This window comes from Larimichthys crocea, chromosome X, assembly GCF_000972845.2.
Source record: "Larimichthys crocea isolate SSNF chromosome X, L_crocea_2.0, whole genome shotgun sequence".
Classification (NCBI taxonomy): Eukaryota; Metazoa; Chordata; class Actinopteri; family Sciaenidae; genus Larimichthys; species Larimichthys crocea.
Window position 1 is genome coordinate 17,612,240 of NC_040020.1, and position 20,195 is coordinate 17,632,434.

General features: G+C 40.0%; 1 protein-coding gene across 2 annotated transcripts; it reads right to left on the reverse strand.

Moving 5' to 3' along the window:
* Positions 1–937: 937 nt before the first annotated feature.
* On the reverse strand, positions 938–19,894 carry LOC104933921 (polypyrimidine tract-binding protein 2). Of its 2 annotated transcripts, XM_010749472.3 has the most exons (17): positions 19,717–19,894; positions 18,283–18,304; positions 17,963–18,014; positions 17,591–17,754; positions 17,369–17,440; positions 17,189–17,260; positions 16,913–17,071; positions 16,015–16,125; positions 15,547–15,715; positions 12,205–12,282; positions 10,517–10,629; positions 7,555–7,588; positions 5,456–5,548; positions 4,230–4,346; positions 3,180–3,279; positions 2,931–3,008; positions 938–2,635 (listed from the first exon to the last, which is right to left on the reverse strand). In XM_010749472.3, the coding sequence occupies exons 1-17, from the start codon at positions 19,722–19,724 to the stop codon at positions 2,506–2,508; spliced, it is 1,572 nt and encodes a 523-aa protein (XP_010747774.1). In that variant the 5' UTR covers positions 19,725–19,894; the 3' UTR covers positions 938–2,505. The 2 variants fall into 2 exon arrangements, with proteins under 2 accessions (XP_010747774.1, XP_010747775.1); XM_010749473.3 differs by lacking the exon at positions 12,205–12,282 and having other exon boundaries at positions 19,717–19,893.
* Positions 19,895–20,195: the final 301 nt, after the last annotated feature.

Here is a 20,195-nt window from a genome sequence, read left to right on the forward strand (position 1 = left end):
TGCCTTTGTGATTATGAGCCGTTGTCAACAAGTTCACAATATCAAATTTTAAGAGTTATGTTGGAAATGTCAGAGTGAAATTTATGAAATTTGGGGATGTAAACTGGTCAACCTGTTTTGGAAATAAGTATTGGAACATGAGTAAATGGTTAGGCGCTGTGGTACCTGCATCACCAAGGCCACGCCATGTTTGTGCCAAATGTAATTATGAGCAGGCGGGTATAAAGGTCAGGGTGGTCAAAGCTGCTTTAACAGATTATGAAGAGTACAGCCTCTCCAGATGTAAAAAAAAAAAAAAAAAAAAAAAAAAAAAAAAACCCCCCCAAAAAAAAAAAAAAAAAAAAAAAAAAAAAAAAAAGATCAAATTAATGTCAGAAATTCAATCACAGCAACATGTTGGCTCGAAAAAACAATGGAGCATGGAGCATGGGACCTCTGGAACACTTTGAAGGTCTGGTTTATCATACGCCTTTGTATGTATGTATGTATGTATTGTATTGTTCATTTTATATTTATGTATGTTTGAATGAATAAAAACTTGAATGACATTACATGTCCTCAGTGTATTCACTGCTGAACAGATCAGTCCAAATGATCTCTTCAGGGTTTCTTGTACTGTTTTGCTCTCTGCAGGCCCACACGTCTCAATTAGAGCACAATGACTGAACACACAGCTGTGTTGTGGTGCTGCTGCAGGTTCACAAATTGTTTCAAAGATTTGAAAAAACAAAAACAAAACCCTCTTTGCACATACGGGAGAGGAGTAGATCAGAGATCTAGACAGAAGAGCTAAAGGAGGGAAAAGTGGAGAGAAAGAAGTGAGAACAGAGAGAGAACTGAACAGAGTGAGAGAAGTTTATTGACAGGTAAGATACAGATGAGAGTGAAGGCCTGAACCAAGTCTGAACACACACAAACACAAACACACACATTTAGGTTGGGCTCGTTGGTAGAAAAGACATGTTTAATTTGGGCTAATCTGAAATCTTACCACAAAAGAAAATAAACTCAAGTAGAAAATTTACAACAATCTCCCAAAAAAAGTTCTGGAGTAAGAACCAGAGCTGAGTGAAAAATAAAAACCCTCTGTGGACATGACCTCAGTTCAAACAGTGACCCAATGATCTGTGCATCTCAGATTGATAAACTCACATTGTTAAGACAAACGAAGGACTGGGAAGACGAGCTTCACTTCTATTTAAAAAATAATTAACAAAATAATTTGTTTCTACAGGTTTACAACACAAAATCAACAAACATGAGCAACAAAACAAGCTGTCCAAAGACAGCAGATCAAACCAGATTGAAGGCACATGCACTTTGGTCCCAGCAGGCCTCCTCCCAAAAGCAGAGACCCAGACCAGAATCACATGTTGAAACCTTGTCTAAACAGACAGCCATGTGTGTGTATGTGTGTTTGTGCACATACACACACACATGGTTTATAAAAAGACTGGGGTGGGATTTAAACAGGAACATTAGAGGCGAGTCCATTCTTCACCTCTGGATCCAGAATATTATCACATGTCAGCAAAGTGTTAATGTCATTACATTCCAAGGTATTTAGTAAAGAAGTGTTGGGAGCCGTCAACAAACATTAGCTTACTGTTCTTTCACATGGCCATGATGAACTTGCTGTTTTTAATCAAACAGTGATTGTTTGGAAACTGTGTCCATTAAGAAAAGCTGCCTCTTCAAATTTAAACATTTCTGGGTGTGAAACAAAAAAACATTTTAGTTATGTCTGGTGTTTAAACTACATTTAAAGTGAGTGTGTGTGTGGTGCAGCAAATCAGTAAAGCTACAATGCCAAATTACAAATGAGAGAACAACATAAAACACTTAAACCTTTGTCATCCCCTCTACTCCTTTATGCGCGGAGCTTGGAGTAAGATATCTGTACGTCTGATTTTGAAAGTGCACAACGGTCAGGATGAGATCTGGAGGAGTGAAGCAGCACAGTGACGATGTGTCAGAAACAGCACTCATCTTCAAATGACAGATTATTACAGGAACTTAAAACCTTGACAGAAAATCCAGGGAAAGAGACGACAAGTGATCGCTCGGCAGGGCAATACAAAAAATCTAAAGATTAAGATTGACGGCAGCAGGTGAAAGCAGTGTTTGTCTGTCCTTCAAGTCTGTTGCAGCTCTGAGCAGCATCACTGATGGATGTGGTTGGGTGTGGTCAGAGGTGTGCACTGACCTGGAACCACATCCAACAGTGATGTCACAGCGAGCTGGCTGACACTTGAGTTCACTTCATGCCGTATGTACCGTTTCTACTGGTCTACAAAAAGAGCATTTTGGATTTTCTCAGTATTTTTAAACTGTTTCAAATGTTTCATTTGGACACTGAAGCATATTTCAGTGATAACGTATGGTATTCCTGATTAAAGATTTGGGAGGAAGAAGAGGTTAACAGAAGATGTTGAGAATAAAAACAGATGGTGGAGACTTCCTCGCTCGTCTTGGATCTTAAGGTTCAGGAGTGAGCTGTGGGGGTCAGATGGTGGACTTTGAAAAGGAAACTTTCAGGTGGTGATTCCCTCCCATGTCATAGTTGTGAAGATCCATCAGAGCCTGGATCGCTTCCTCTACTGACGACATCTGGATCAAAGACATTTTCCGGTCCCTGTTGAGGACGGAGCAGACAAACAGTTGAATATTATAGAAGGTTCATGTTTGTTGTCTGTCTGCATGGCACTGTATACTTCCTGGGTCATGAGCGCAGAGCAGAACAAGCCCCTGATCCATCATGTACAGAGTGCAGAAACAGAACGTGTAACATTATTTTTTTTTATTTTTTTTTTAAAAAGTATGTTGAATTTTTTTGCTTCCTTGAAAGATGATCAGAGAAACATAAAAAAATAAAGCTTTAAGAAGTTTGTGTGGACATTTGTGGAATTTTATTTTGAAGTGTTTCTTACTGGAAGAACTTGAAGGCCTTGACGGTTCCTCCACTGTTGGAGAACAGAAGACGTAGATCCTCCTCTCCAACTCCATCCCTGAACATGTAGAAATAAACTGCTATCATCTTAAAGCAAAGAAGGATGAAGCCTGACACACACACACACACACACACACACACACACACACACACACACACACACACACACACACACACACACACACACACACACACACACACACACACACACACACACACAGTGTAGTACCGGATGTTGGAGAGGTGAAGAGTTGCAGATGGAGGAAAGATGTTCTGAAAGTTTTTGGATCCTGGCTTCTTAAAGCGATGAAGAGGTGAGCCAGAAAAATCTGTTCAACAGAAACGAAACATGTGAATGCTATTAATTATTATTGTTATTAATAATACTATTATTACAACTTTGGTACTTTATAATGTTGCTTCTATCCAACTTGCATCATTTTTTCATATTTTTTGTTGAATGTAATTTGAGGATTTGTCTCGATGTTGAATTAACAATCCCTGCCACAATGCAGATTTGGGTGTGTTATGCTTGTAGTGGCTAATATGACCTGATGCCTTCAGCCTGCAGTAGAGACTGGCAGCAAAATACAGAGTCTGGTACCATCCATCATTTTTCACCAGTTTAGATGAAACTAAAGCGACTTCTGTATCCTTGACGACATACCAGTACTTTGTTTTTTCAAACTGCATATGACAGCTACAGTAGTTCCTGTTTATTAATGGGAAACATTATGAAGGGCTGAGAGTGAACAGTCTGAAGCTCTGCGCGTCTGTTTTTCTTCTGAGTGGTTTGTAAAACAGCCATCAGCGTTAGCTTTATGAACATAATACAGCCCCTATGCTCGACTCACACTGTTAACTCTATTATGACTACAGAGGACTGACACGTGAGTGTGGCTCCCATGGAAACACAGCTGTCAAGGCTTTCTTAATATGGAAGTGGGCATAGTTTGATAGACTCGACCTGGTCTTTTTAAGTCCACACCAACTGATCTGTGTTTGAAACGTGATGTCTCAGCCACAGCTAATGCTAACTCATGTGAGTCATCAGCTGAGGACATCTATCAGACTTCACACAGCTCCCTGTGGGGACACCAAAAGCTTTAAACTACTTGTTTCAAATAGTAGTAGGTCCAATATGTACAAACTGGGACAAATGTTTTGGAAAACACAGTTTAAAGAGGAATATTGGACAACAAAAGGCTTTATATTATTAGACTTCATTCAAGACTTTGGCCTGCACCAGCTGTGTTCCAGGATGCAGATAACCTCTCACCTTTAGTTAGTAGTTGGTCATCTAATCCTTCTCTGGGCAAAGCCACAGTTTGATGTTTGGACAGAGTCACTCTCATCACTTTACCAAACACCTTTTGACCGTTCAAGTGGCTCATGGCTACAGGTGGGGACAAAAGAGAAAATATGGGTGAGTGGTTAGTCTGAAAGCCTGCCAGCATTTCCACATCTGTTCATACATCACATGAATCATTGCACATCCAAACTGTTGTATGGTTACAGAAGTAATGAGGAAGTGACCACTGCTACAGTAGCTTCAATAAGTAAACAAGGATCCATTGTTTGAGGTACTGATCCACAGTCAGTGTGTTAAATACAGTGAGCGGCGGTAGGCACGCCTCCAGTTTGGAGAAGCAGACAGGTGGAGCAGCGTGAAGCTGAGCGATATTCTGCTGTGAACATGGGCTGCATCAAAACAGATTTAAAACACATTCAAAATATTAGTCCGTTTAGTGAGAACCACTTTCATTTGAGTTGCTGGTCCAATGCTGCCTCCATCAGTTAGTTAGTTTGTGTTATTGTGCGACTTCCTGTTTTAACACTTCAGATATGAACGGACATTAGTTGCAACTCTTGTGTTCTGCGATGTTGAGTGTCGAAGAGAGCATAGATTGACATAAATGTTTGAGTTTACATTCAGAAAGGACTGTCTGATGCAAGATAAAGCAGTAAAAATATTCTAAATAAAGTGAACACTTCTGTGTACATGTATGGCTCCTAAATCTGTTCCCATGTCCACAGCAGACCATCACTCAGCTTCATGCTCCTCCACCTGTCTGCTTTTCCAAACTGGGGGCATGCTGACTGCCGTGTAGTCCAACAGTACAAAACTGTGTTTTTGTAGCAAGACATCATTAAAAACACAAACAGAAAATATGAAACACAAAACTATGTGCGCAATTCATAATAAAATAAGGGATGTGTGAGAAACAACTAAAGCTGTAACATGAAGAATAATTAATTATCTAACAACAAACATTATTTATCTTTATTTCTCGATATCGTTCGGCCTGAGCACAAACAAGTGTATATATTGTGTAAGACATTATAGTATACGATGGTACATGATATTGTTTTGGAACACGTTTCATTTCTTGACTTTCGCTGCCTCGTATAACCTTTCAAAATAAAATAAAGTCATTCTGTCTTAGTATTATTTTGCAGTACAATACTAGTAACTAGTGCGACACTGTAAGCATATAAACTCACCCAGCTGAGCCTGGTTGCCATCAGACAACTGTATCAGAGCGCTGTCCTTTTTGTTGTAGAGGATCTTCACCCTCTGGACATCACCATAGACTCCTGAAGGTAGGGAAGAGAGCAAGAGCGAGAGGCAGACCGAGAGAGGGAAAGAGAGAGCAAGAGAGAGCAGGGTGGAGTAGAAGACGAGGAGGAGGACAGAACAGACAGAGCAGGAGAGATGGAGCCGACGAAGATAAAAGAAGAAGAGGTGTGAAGGATGGAAGGAATAAAGTTAGTGCTAGAAAGACAAATGAAAAGAAAAGATGGAATCTTCCCATCTGACTTCCACTAAACCAAACGCCTCTGTGTAACCGTTATGACTGTCAACCAGCAGGAAAAGTGAGACACCTCAGCATTACCACTGACATACACCTCAAACTGTCTGCCGCCTGGCTGAGTGCTGAGTGTGTTCATTCAGAAATCCAGCTTCAAGTCTGGTGATTAAAGATGTACAATCAAATGCAGTGCAGGAAAAAATCAAAAGCTTTTCATAGTCATGCACTAACCTAAGACAGAAACATTGAGAGTAAATGCAGCAGGAATAACTAAACACGTTAAGTTCTTTTTACAGATAACTTTAGACTTTGAAAGATGTGTGGATGTCCAGGAGTAGCTGGTCCAACATGTGTCAGGATGAAAACAGAAATATTGCTGGGCTGGTTGACAGTCTGATGTGACCCCTACAGCATGACTAGTTTATGTGGCAGTAATCCCAACTGTAATAAAATGGAGAGGTGAACTATGACTGCACTTGTTAATACAAAAAAGGCTGAAGAGGTGCAGAGGTTTTAGAGCTACACTGAGTCTTAGTGAGTACACTGGACTGTCTTGATCAACTTAACCAACAATGTGGTGAGAACATTAACACTACAATAATCCACGGGTCTCTGATAGTGTTCAACACTGTCTGTAATGAACTCTCTTTGTTTTAGTTTGTCAAGTTACTGAGATGAGAAACCTGTTTAGAATTAATGAGAAATATGAGCAATGGGAAATTAATGATTTAATTAGAGGTTAGCACCAGAGCTTAGCAAATCAGATATTTTGCCAACTGAGCACTGAATCGATAATGAACACAACCCTGCTCCCTTCATGTAGCAGGTTTGAGGTGATGGCTACTAAACTCATTAATATCTGTTATTTCTATTCATCTAGATTTGGAGCTTTGACACTGCGTTATTAAACAGGTCTTGCTTGCTGTAATCATTAAAAGAATCTCTCCAAATACTGTTCCAATGATGTGATCGGGGACAATATATGTAGTATTCAAAACTTTATCTGACGTTTACCTGAGGCTTCAGCAGTCTGTGTTAGACAAACAAGTGGACATCCTTCAAAATAAAAATGTCTCAGTGATTTCTGAGACTGTCTGTCAATGGTTTCAGTCATCGTTCTTTGAGAAGAGGTGCAATGTCTTCATGGATGTATAACCAAGTCTAGTTTCCCAAGATTTAACTTCAGGATTTTGCAGTAAAGGGGTGACAACAAAAAGAGGACATTGAATACCAAAAAGAGCTCTGGAACATCGATTTGTGTAACTCACACTGATGAAGCCTCATATAAACTTCACTGAGGAACGACTGTTGATCTTTTTAGGCCAGTACGAACAGGAGACATGATGAAAGCAAGAAAACCTGTTTCAATGTTTATGTGCACACCTGACTACTGTTTGGGTCCAGTCATAATAAGCAACATTTTCTATGTGACATTAAGAAGGAAACATTTTAAAGCCGTCCTCACAATACAAGCTCCAATCCCAACGTGACAGACAAACTGTGGATCGGGTTTTGTCTTTGTGTGCTGACAACACATGAATGCTTTTGGTGTGTTTGTTCTCATCAGTTAAGAGATAAGCTGACCAAAGAGACAATCTCTCAGACTCACTATTGTTTCAATGTAGAGACAGAAGAAGATTTTAACTCTGCAGTGGACAATATGATAGAGGGAGGCTCAGAGGTACAGAGAGATACAGAGGAATAGCGTGTCCACGACATCACTGAAGAAAGTGAACAAACTTGGATTAACAGAGAGAGATATACAGATAGAATAGTAGAGGTTGAACATACCGAAGAGGGTAAAGAGACTTTGAGGCGTGACCATCTTTAGAGAGAGAGACCGCAGAGCAGAGGACAGGAAGAGGAGGAGCAGAGGAGGAGGAAGAGGAGAGACGAAGGTAGAGATCAGACCGCCCAGCGTTGGACGAGGGGGGAAGGTGGTGGTTTCCATGATGATGCGGGGTGGAGCAAAGATGATAGGCATAGGGAGAGGGGAATAGTTTGGGGATCGGGTCAAAACGGCAAACCCAAAGTCGGGTTAGACCAGATTAATTAAAGTGAAGAGAGGAAAAGGAGGTGAAAGAAATTTGGGATAAAAACGTACATGGGAGGGGGGGGAAGGATTTTAAAGAGAAGTGTACAACATTAAAGGACGTGTGGCCGAATGGAGAGACAATAAATGTGTGAAGGGAGGAGCAGAGGAGGGAAGAAAGGAGGCGGGGAAGGGAGAAAGGAGGAGAGGAGGACAAAAACCAAAGCAGAGGTCAGTAAACAGAGCATCAGTGGAACATCAACGGAGTCTGAATGATTGCTGGATCCATTCCACACACACGCGCACACACACACACACGCACACGCGCGCACACACACACGCACACACTTCTTCTGGTTCTGTTAACACACACACACACACAATCGCGCACACACTTTCCCTGCTGGATGCATTTATCAGTGAGGAGAACAAAGGATGGGAGGGAGGTAGAAAATAATAAAATTCAGGATGGAATAATGAATAAAGCATGAAATAAATCAGTGAATGACAGAGTGAGTGGCAGGACATATTAAACCAAAAGGGGGCAGTACCATGAAGCAGATGACCTACCACATCACGTTATTGGAGACAGCAGCTGCCAAAAGGACTAGAGTCACTGACTAAAGAAACAACTACTGTAATGCAAACATATTTTCATTGTTCACAAGATAGAAAAGCTGCAAATACAAATTACAAAACTATTAAAGATGAAAAACTGACATATTTTGACTAAAAAGGATTATAGTATGAAGCAGTCACCTTTGAATGGGATGCTCAGCACACTGTGCTAACAGTTAGATGACATGTTCATTTACACAAACATATCTGACCCAATTCACTACCATGTGATCATTCAAAAAGTTACGCCATGACATACTCCATCATCGCTCACAGATGTTTAACCAATATTCATTTTTCAGATGGTTTGTGATCATAAATGTTTGGGCTTTCTATTGCTATGCCTCTTGGAAACAGGGTAAGTGATTTGATGACAGGATGAATAGGTGAAACAACACTCTCCTGGATTCAACACTCACAACATGATGAATAGCCACACGACACTCAGCCTCCACCTCACCACTGGATTGTACCGAGTAAACCGTACTTGTACCGAGTGCAGGAGCTGCTGCTCTCAAACTCATTGGTCACCAGAGAGAACAGTACACTGCTAGCAAACAGCCAGAATACAGCTGCTGAACCGAGACTTTACCAGAAGGGGGCACAAGTGTGAAAACCATCACTCCACTATGGAGTCACAAAGACAGACACAGAGAGACGGACTGATATATGACCACACGGAAACAGAGAGCAGATACTGTAGGTACAGATACAGATGAAAGAGTAGGTGCACATTTACAATTAGAGAGTGAACTGAAACTTGACAGAAGAAACAGAAATGTAAGATCAAAGTATAGAAGTATGTCAGTGTTCAGTTCAGAGAAACCACGAGGCTTCAAACACAGAGATAATGTGCTCAAACAGAAACAAGTTAAACATATTTAGGACATTTAAGTTTATGAACTTTATGAGTCCACAGAGAACAAAACACACACACACACACACACACACACACACACACACACACACACACTCTAATTCTCAGGGTACCATTTGTTTGTAGAAGAAAGCAAACAATGTCAGAATTTTGTGATGGCAGTGAACAGTGATGCTGGTCACTGTATCGGTATCAGAACTAGGGCTGCAGCTATCAATTCTTTTTGAAGTCGAGTATTCTACCGAACATTTCAGCGATTATTGGGTAATCAGATTTTTTTTTTTTGCATTTTTAAACAACAATACTGTAACAGGCCGTGTATACACTGTGGCTGTTTGGGTTGTGTTCAGTTAGGTTGTACTGCAGTGTATGGCGTTGCAGGACGTCTGGGGAGTGACGTTATCGGAGGCTGTGAAGCCTGTCAGTCATGGCAGTTGCCATGGCAACGATGGGGGTGAATTAGCTAGCTGGGATTAGCGGGGGACCGGTGGGGGTGTGACCAGGGTGTGTGTGTGTGTGTGTGTGTGTGTGTGTGTGTAGGGAGAGAGACGTGACAGAGCTAATGTTGATAACGCTATATGCTGGTTGGACTGCGTGTTTTATTGTTTTGGTGTTTGACTCTGAGTCGCGTGCGTCACTGTTTACAGTGCGTGCAGAACACGATCCCCATGGCAGAATGCAAGTGACTACTTAAATGAAATTAATGAATAAACGAATACTCGAGGCAAAGAAAATGATTTGAGGATTTTTTATACTCGAATTACTCAAGTACTGAGAACGTTTGTCAAACAAGCTAAACTGACCATTACACAACTTTTAGTGTTTGTATGTAGGATGCGTGTGTAGTCTTTACAGAGGAGTGACATGCAGTGAAAGGTCTGTCCTGTGTGTTTTGTTTTTTGCCAAAAGATGGTTTAAAAGTATTTTCAGTGTGCAGTATAACACCTATAACCAATATTTAATTTAATATTTTAAAGATTAGACAGCTAATCTTTTAGATAATGTATTATACTTTTGACACTTTAAGACCACAGTCACTCTTTTAAGCTACAGTAATTATTATATAGGAATCAGATCTTAGTAAAACATACATGATAAATCATGCTGTGAAGTGGGCTATGCACACATACAACCACACACTCACACAGGAGTTCGCACTAATCATTCAGCAGCTGAAATGAGTGATTTGCAAATACCCAGTCACAGTTTGTTCATGGTTAGTGTACCTCTTCATTTAGGTTGGATGCCAACAGGACTCCTGACACTCCAGAGCCAGACAGAGCAACACGACCAGCAGCTGCTGCGGCTGCTGCTGCAGCACTCAGTGGACTGATGGCTCCTGTAAGGAAAACACAAGACGGCAAACATGTCAGAATCATACGTGGAATACAAGATTCAAAGCACTAAAAATAACTGTTAAACTGTTAACATTAAATTCACAAATGAAAACAAATGACATCAACTTCTGTCAAGACTAATAAGTCGTCATCAATAGATTCTACATAGATGGAAATATGAAATGCAACACATGCTGCTGTGTTTAACAGTTAGCACAGAGAGCTGCAGCATAAAAACATGCATAGAAATCTGAATGAAATAAAGAAAAAAAGCAGATCCAAATCAGAGATGGTGATTGGCTTGATGCCATGACAACATGCTAAATGCCATTTAAGATTTGTTAACCTCCAAGATTTAGCAAACGTAATAAAACCCAAACAATGTCATCTTCATCAAAACATACATTACTATTAACACATCATTTCTCAGGGGTCTAAATGGTCAGTAATGAACATTTAATTCATTTAATGAATTATTTAGACTGAAGGAGTTTGAGCATGGCGTTAAACAACTCAAATCTCTGCTAACTCATCTACCCCCCACTATGTACTCACTTAATTAAGGACTATACACTCTACCACTTAAAAGGAATTAAAACCTAAATGACTCAATTATAAATTACATAACTATAATAACTTGAAAAAGGGAGTGGTGGGATTTCAGAACATTTGTTTTATATTCTTGGTTTCTTTATTAAAATCTAATGAACAATGCATTAAAAACACAGATTAGCAGATTAGAGTTTTTTGTTACTTCCTGTTATTAAACACATGAACATACTGTCATTGTGAACAGGAAACAGCCTCAGAGGGTGCAGAAGTCAGAGCGATATGTGGGGTGAGGTCAAGCTCTCACCATGCCATGCAAAAACAATTAAATAAACAATGCATTTCATTTTAATTCAACCAAAGATTTCATTTCATCTCATTTATATGTTGTGTTCTATCAACACATTTAAAAAAGGGGAGATATTTTGAGAAGGAAAAAGACAAATTACACTCACTTTTGCAGGCACCAGATTTTTCACAATATTTTGTAAAAGATTGCACCACACAATGTCTCTAGATACAAAGTGATTTTATAGTTATATCTTCAGTAAACTTTGACTAACTCTACATTTTTGTGCCAGTAAACACAGAAAAGAAAGTGATTCTCCTTCAAATGCCTTTTTAAATAATAAAAAATAAACTGGTCCAGTGGTAACAAGCTGAGCTCAGTTTTAAAACAAATGTTCAGCTAATACAGGACTGTGAACAACTCCCAACTGTCAACACCCGATTACAATGAATTAAGTCTACTGACTCCAAATAAACAAGCAGGCAATAAATATGTAATAGAGTACACTGCATTGTACCCATCCACACAAGGATTGATCTGACTGGCTAATTATCCATCCTAAGGCCAGTGTTTGCCTCATCTATTATTTAGCTGTACTATTCTCTCAGGTCATTGAACAAAAACCTGTTTTCCAGCCCTGGTGCAGTCACACAAGCACAGCAGGACATGACGAGAGACAGGAGAGACAGACAGCAGAGACAGGCTGATGTAAAAACAGAATTAAGAAAAGGATAGGTACCTCCACCCTGCGAGAGGGAGAGAGAAGATGAGTAACCTCCTCCACTAGAGTAGGAAGCTAGCGCTCCAGATGGGGTACCTATAAGACAATGACAACTAGATTTACACCACAAAACACTCATCTAATTTCTGTGTCTGTAAAATATTTGAACTGTAGCAGAGTAAATATTGTCAATATGTAAAATATTTGTGTAGAACTACTCATATATGAAGCTGCTTTTAAAACGTTTACACAGAAACTGAATGTCAATTTTAGTAATTGTCAATTTGAGTTATGAGCTGATATGAAGTTTTACAGTTCTGAGTTCTGATAGCATACTAATATATCAAAATACAAATACAGTACAAACATGGAATATATCTGTTCATTTCTTATCATTTATATCAAATGTTGCAATTATTTTTCAAAACTGTAGTCAAATGTTTAACTGTTCCTGTAATGCTGTTGTGGGGCCGTTCTGTGGCAGGGTGGAGCAGAATGGGTTTCTCATGCCTGTGGCAGGGCGTTGGTAAACGTATAAAGTACAACTAAACATCCGCACTAAGAATTTTCTGATTTTTCAGCCACTGACAAGAATTTCAGAAACAGGTGCTAGGTTTTTTTTTTGTTCAGAAGAAGACTGTCTGGTTTCACTGGAAGCGGAGCACACGTCCTCCTCACTTCACCTTCACTGAACTAAACAGAGGCTGTCATTTTCAGCGAGAAGTGGAAGCCATGGGAACCATTGTTTCAAAAATAAATGAATTGACGCACATTCTGTGACTGCAAAGTCTTCAGAATCTCTACAGACGACAGCTGCTGTCTTGACAAAACATTTACAGTTTGTATTTGACTGAATTTAGCTGCGTATTCCAGCGAGGCAACAGCTACATCAACACCGCCCACCTTACTGTGTCATTCTTATCTTTTTAACTTCCTGTTAAGAAGCCATTTCTCTGTGCCGAACCCATCAGTCAATATCAGTTCAACATATATTCAGTGTAGATGCCCCTTTGTTTACTGTAGCTACACTAATATTCAGATTAATTAGAAACTAATCAATGATTAAAGATTTGTATATTTAATTTTGCCTTTGCAAAACACTTGGTCCTAATAGCAGTGCTCGTACAAGCATTCAGAAATAAAGCTTGAGCTTTATTAAATATTGATTCAGCTGAAAACACTGAAAGCTTTTGATCATCTTGAACAACTATCACAGCCAAACTAAGGAACAGCAGACAGTACATGTCATTACATGACAGACATTCGACATTAAAACACACCAGCCTGAGCTGACACACGTCACTGCAGGACAGGAAAAGAATCCTCAAGGATGCTCACGTCTCATCTACAACTACAGACTGACTCAGTCAAAATTAGTTTCTCCTCCACTGAACCAAAGCGATTTCTTTGTGCATGAATGATTAGTAAATATACTAAATACTACATTGGTTTATAACTTATTTACTTCTCAGAGCAGGATGAATAAAAACTAACAAAGCTGGAAGAGAAGAAGATGATGAATAAATAGTAGTAGAGGAGTAGTTCTACAGGACAGCGAACTTAGTCTCTCTGTCACCTCCACAACCACAGGCTGATTATCTTGTTCTAATTCGTATCATCACTATTATTTACTGCTTGTTGTCGGTAAGCAGTTCACAGAAATGCACACTAATAATTCTGAGCTAACTTCCTGCTTACTGGCCTAATAAAAAGAACTTGAATAGTAAGTCTTTACTACTCTGCCACAAGTGTTTACATTGCATTAGATTGTGATAGACTGTTTTACTTATGCTTGTTTTGTGTCAACTGAGAATCTTTGGTGAGTCTCCATACACACCGAGCCATGCATTTACAACTTGGCACATGTCCAAACGGTCCCAAATCACCCTGACATGAACAGGGCATTCCAAATCTATTTTAAAACAATAATCAGGTGCCCATATGCCCAGTATGAACTCCTGTTCATACCGGGCCTGAAGAGATCCTCTATCAATGTGATTTTAATGTAAGATCCAGTCAGCAGTCAGCTGGCAGTCTCCTACCTGCTCGCTCAAGGCAATCCAAACTCTTCTCGTGTTGTTCCCCGTTGGTGGAACTGCCACACTACCAGTTCCTACCAGAGCAGGAGCGTCCCTCTCTACCTTTTATATATCTATATCTATATCTATATCTATATCTATATCTATATCTATATCTATTTTTATTTTTTTTTTTTTTTTTTTTTTTTTTTTTTTTTTTTTTCTAAAGTTACATTCTTTAGCACACGATTTTGAAGGTGTATTTTTACTCCCCATCAAGTATTCTGAAGTCAGCATGAATGATCTGAATCTGGAAGTCATTTGTTAAGAAACATCTTTGTAACACTACATAATCCCAGATATACAGATATATACTGATATACCACCCAGCAGGAGTATCACCTACTGATGCAGCTTATACAGTAATCCAGTCATATTCTAAATGTTTCTACTTTCTTATCACTTAATAAACCAGTGAGACAAAATGCCCTCACTCAGTACTGAAAAACCTGCTTCCAGTGGGTCTGTTTCTTTCGAGTCCTGCTCAGTCTTATTTTAAGTTTTGGTTGATGCTTCACTAAACAGCACTTGAGACAACAGCAGTGGAAATAAGGGAGACATGGAAGAGTTGGGCTCTTTCCTAAGGCAGTCCCTCTGCATGAGCCCTTCACTACTGAGAGCCACTCTGCATGGACTCACAGGAACAGCTGTGGAGGACACCCTGTGCTGACAAGGTTATTTATAAACAGGTAAACTGAAGGACTCTCACGGCTGGGTTTAGACAGAAAGTCAAAAATGATGTTTAGATTCAGTCACATCACTGCTGATGACACTGCATAATATGTGTGTGTTAATGCTTAATTTTCAATACTAAACTGTCTCTGTAGATGTTTTCAACCCCCCTGCTGCATGGGCAAGGAATATGCGTGTTTTTCTCTTTTATACTGCACCGCCACTGATGCCTGGTCACCGCTGGGCATTAAAGTTCACTTACCCTCCCTGTTCACTGATTTGGGGTGACATTAGGTATGCTGATACGTTCCATACAAACAGAGGTAGAGTAGAAAGGGTGGGAATGTATAGGTCAGAATGACACTGAGCCACAGAGGTGTGGCTTTCCTGGTGTGGCTTCATATTCACAGCGCCTTGCATGATCAGTGTATAAGTGTGTGTGTGTAAAAGCGCTTTGAGTGGTTGGAAGACTAGAAAGGCGCTATATAAGTACAGTCCATTTCACTACTAGCAAAAGAATGTCCTGAGGTGTCTTTAATTCAATGCATGATATGACCCAGGAAGATATGAATAGATGTGGTTTGATGGATGAAGACAGAGGTGTATTTACCCAGTAATGAATGATCCTTGTTGGCTGACTCTCCATCTCCAGTAGGGAGGTCTGGTCTGGTGTAATCTCGACTCTTATCATTGTTGTATTTGACGTTGAGGTTGACCAGTTTACTGAAGTCTATCCGCAGAGTGCAGCATGAATTATAGATGTTCTGTCCATCCAAAGACTGGAGTAGAAGATATGAAAAGAGAGAAAGAATCAGAATGTTGTAGTGTTTTGACAGTAAACCAGTTGTTTTTGCCACATATATCTCAGCTAATTCTGTATTTTTGGGTCCACCACTGACATTTAAAAGCTACAGTAACTGCAGCTACAGTTACAGTTATGTGCTTTCAGAGACAGCAGCTAAAACATCCTTCAGCCTGAGCCAATGACACGTGATCAACACTTCTAGGAAACTGTAACTATTAAATGCTGATAAACACAGGAGTTCGTCCACCATCATTTTCACGTGTGTGATCTTACCAGTTTAGCCTGCTGCGCATTGACAGGGTCGCTGAACTGCAGAAGAGCCTGAAACTGGTTGTTCTTGGTGAAGGTTATAATCTTCATCACAGTCCCAAACTTACTGAAGATCTGGAGGAATCAGAGTTACACAGCTAGTTAGATGTTTTAACTTATACAATGTTTGTTCTTATACTATGTGTCCTTAGGGCACTTCCCTTTATTGCTGTTTTCCTGAGACAGGCAGGGTAAGGTAAAGTTCAGGTTGATGTATAAATAGAGGGATTTCAGAACAGAATGAGGCCTAGGGACAGGTCAGAGAGGTGACATCTAGATTGGGGACATACTGGCTACACATTAGGGGTTATGTAGAAGAAAGCTGTTTAAATGCATTATATGCAAATTGACTGTTAACAATTTACAGGGGTTGAGACAGCCCATCTTCAGGAAAATGTATAAGAACCAACTGTTAACGCTCCTCAGGGAGCCTTTTTCTCTGTAACCCCTTTAGTGTGTTGCACTGTGAAACGCTCCTCTTGTACAAGAACAATAAATTCAACTTAAATTTTGATGCTTTGAATCCGATCCTCCTTATTTAAGGGTTTTTCTTTAAAATTCCCGTAACACAGAGAATTCATAAAGAACAACACAGATACATGACGACAACAATAGTCAAACTCTATTTCTGACATTGCAGTTTAAAGCAAAGCAGACAAGATCATTCACAATCACAGTAGAAACAGAACGGGCTCCTGAAAGGCTTCAAAGTCAAATCTGAGAGGGTGACAGTGATCATCGTAATGCTGAATACATTTACAATTATTTTTTTTTAAACCAAGAAGGTCAAAACATAAGGGGAAAAATGTAAAGTTGATTGTGTGTACTAATCTGAACTGTAAACAATGTGTTGAGGTTTTACCTGTTGGAGAACGTCCAACGTCACAGGATAAAACATGTTGTCAATGATAATTCGCAGGACAGGGCTGGGAGGTGGAGCTAGGTCCAAAACTCCAGGGTCAGAGGATGGAGAGCTTCCATCCTGGACTGCTGACACCGCCTGCAACACTGCCTGGGCTCTCTGCGTCAAAACACAAAAACATTCACAACTCATCATGGGGGGAAGGTATCAGTCCTGCATCAGTCTAACCTTGGACAGGCTGATAGTGTCTGTATACACATATATATATGTATATACCTGGTTCAGAGCTGAGTCTGTTTTCAGTTCCTTGTGGTTGGAGTACTGGATGAAGACAGGAGTGTTTCTGACCTAAACAAAACAAGATCCAAACAACACACACTTCAGTGAGCAGCTCTTACAACCAGAACAGAAATTATGAACAGTGTGCAACATGGATGGACAGACACTAGTTCAGACCTGTGGTGTGACAGCTGTGTAGTAGTTCACCATAGTAATGGCTGCTTCCTCTGTACCCAACTCCAGAAACGCCTGGAAGCACACAATGAATAACAAATCAGGACTACGTAGTACGGTCATTTTCTTGTTTCTATTGGGTGAAATCTAAATGTGATTAAAGACTGTTATGTTTCATCTTCACTCAGCTGACTGATGGACTTTGATGGAGTTTTGTTAGTTTACCTGGTTTTTCCCTTTCAGCATCAGTATGTTAGTGACCTTTCCAAAGGGCAGCCCCAGAGCAATGACTTCAGTCTCCGACACTTCATTAGGAAGTTTCCTGATGTGGAGAACTCTGGAAGGAGGGGATTCATCCAGGCGCTGTTTCTTACTGTCACTGCCGTTCGCTGAACATGGACACACATACAGACAAAAAATTTAAAAAAATTAATTATCACATGACACCAAAACTCTAGATACAAGATGCAAACATATCATTCCCTTTCAGACAGCTTCCTTCATTTATGGACCCACTGAGGTTCAGACCTGACCACTTCCATATGCACCAAAAACACTGTGGATTCCAGTTGTGTCTGCAACCAACCACCAACGTACCGGTCATAGAATTTGGGCTGCTACCGTACATGTTGAGCTCATCTGAGCCTCTCTGAAAAACAAAGGGAGAAAAAAAGAAAAAGAAATGATGCATTCATTTACATCCAAACATACTGTGTCAGACTAACTGTGAGAAATCACTCCGTTATTGCTCTTCAGAACATTCAGCAGAAAATAAAGGATGAAATTACATCTTAACCTCCATCAGTTATTACCATCCTACAGAGTTTAACACAAATCTTTTTAGTATGGCATCTTGTAATTTCACAGCCGCTATTAATAAGGTATTATATCTACAGTATATCTAACTGACTGCTTACCTTCACACCAACCGCAACATCACTGCCAATGGAGAGAATACAGGGAAATGAAAAAAAGAAAAGAAAAAAATTGTATTATTTCAAATCCTCAAAGAAAGAAAGGGACACTTGAGTGTAACCTGCATGAAAATGTTGTGGTATATTACTTTCTAAGTATGAACACTTTAACACCTCTGAGAAATAATGAAAGAAAAAACGTGCAATATAGGTTTAAATGTTTAAATATGTTTAGTTTGTTTTTTTGGAGTGCTTTTCTCTATAACTAAGATAACTTTTAGACCACCGGTGACACTTAGGATGACTTATGTTTTGGACCAAATATCGCATTCTACTGCCCTGTCATGTGAGCCTTACTGTGACTGTTATGTTTTGCACCTGTATTATTTGTTGTGGTGTGATAATGTTCTCTGAAAATTAATAAACACACATGTTTAAAAAAAAAAAGTCTAAGCAGATTTTTAGACAGAGCTATTTAACAGTTTCACCGTTTCAATAATTCTCAAATTATTTGCCTGAATGACTTCAACTTACTGTTAACAGCCATTTTGACATGACACAGTGGAGTGGAGCAGGTGTTTCCAACGACACTAATTAAGGTTCAGTTCCATTTATTACAGCAGAGACTTTGCAGTGAGCAAACATGCAGCACAGCAACACCCTGACTCTGCCTGACCTGAATGGAACGGAGCCTTAATCAGTGTCATTAGTAGCACCTGCGTCAAAACGGCTCAAAGAAAACAAACAGCATTATGGAGACAGTCTGCTTTAAACCGGAGAAGTAGACGACAGAACAACCACCTCTCTCTCTCTTTTCGTCACACACGGTAAACACATTATGTTTCGGTATGATGTGGACGCGTGAGGCGCCCGCTCTTGTAACGGAGGGCTCGCGGTGTGTACATTGAGCCGGCAGAGGTCGCGTGCTGCGTGCGCGAGCGTCAGACAAAGGACCGTGACCTGACAGGTGCGCACAGCATATCTGCTCTGACACGGTCCATTAATAACACACAGGGATAACAGCTTGTTCACTAATAATAACACTCATGCAGACACACATTCACGCTCCCCAGTAGCTACATTCATTTCGCTAACGTTAACAGTCATTTCACGCGCGATATGTCTGAACTGGATTAATATATTTTGCTAACTATCACACTGCCGAAGATAGAAGACCGAAACTAGATGCTCTGCAGTCATGTTCCACCATAACTGCAGGTGTCTGTATGAAGACAACATTAAATATCACATTTGGGACAGTACGCGCTGTTAGCTAGCTGCCGTCATGTTCTTTGTGACACAGTATCAAGGTTTAAGCAGAGCTAACAGTTAGCATATTTTAAACCGAGCGCAGGGAACAGCTCGTTCTGTCTATGTCACATGCACAACTGCGGAAAATACAGCCAGAAGCGTTGGTGGTGAGATAAAGCCGTTTACCCGTCCATTGCAGCTCTTTGTCCTCTCTGTCTGGTGATATTTCAGCACACTTCGATGCCCAGACACTCTGAGCAAAATGGGCGTTCTTCTTCTTCTTGTCTTTTAATGGCTGCCGGCGAGCACCAGTAACGTTAGGTGCATTACCGTCACCTTCTGCTCTGGAGCAGAAGGGCAGCTCAGAGAAATAAAATAACCCATGCACGACCTTCTCTTTCTTGTCTTCTTTCCCAAACGTAAGCTTGCTAAAAAAAAGAAAGAAAAAAGATGCCTCTGGTTGTATTGTTTAGCTTCTAACCTAGCACCTGTAGGTAAAAATCCTCACTATGGGACACTGCATGCTGTCTTGCATGCATCCCTAATATCTAAAATGACATTAACACACATAATGAAAGAAACCTAAAATAGAGATATTTTTAAAGAGATCTATTTATAAAGATATAGTTATGTCACCGTGTGGGGGAGAAAAATAATTTAAACTT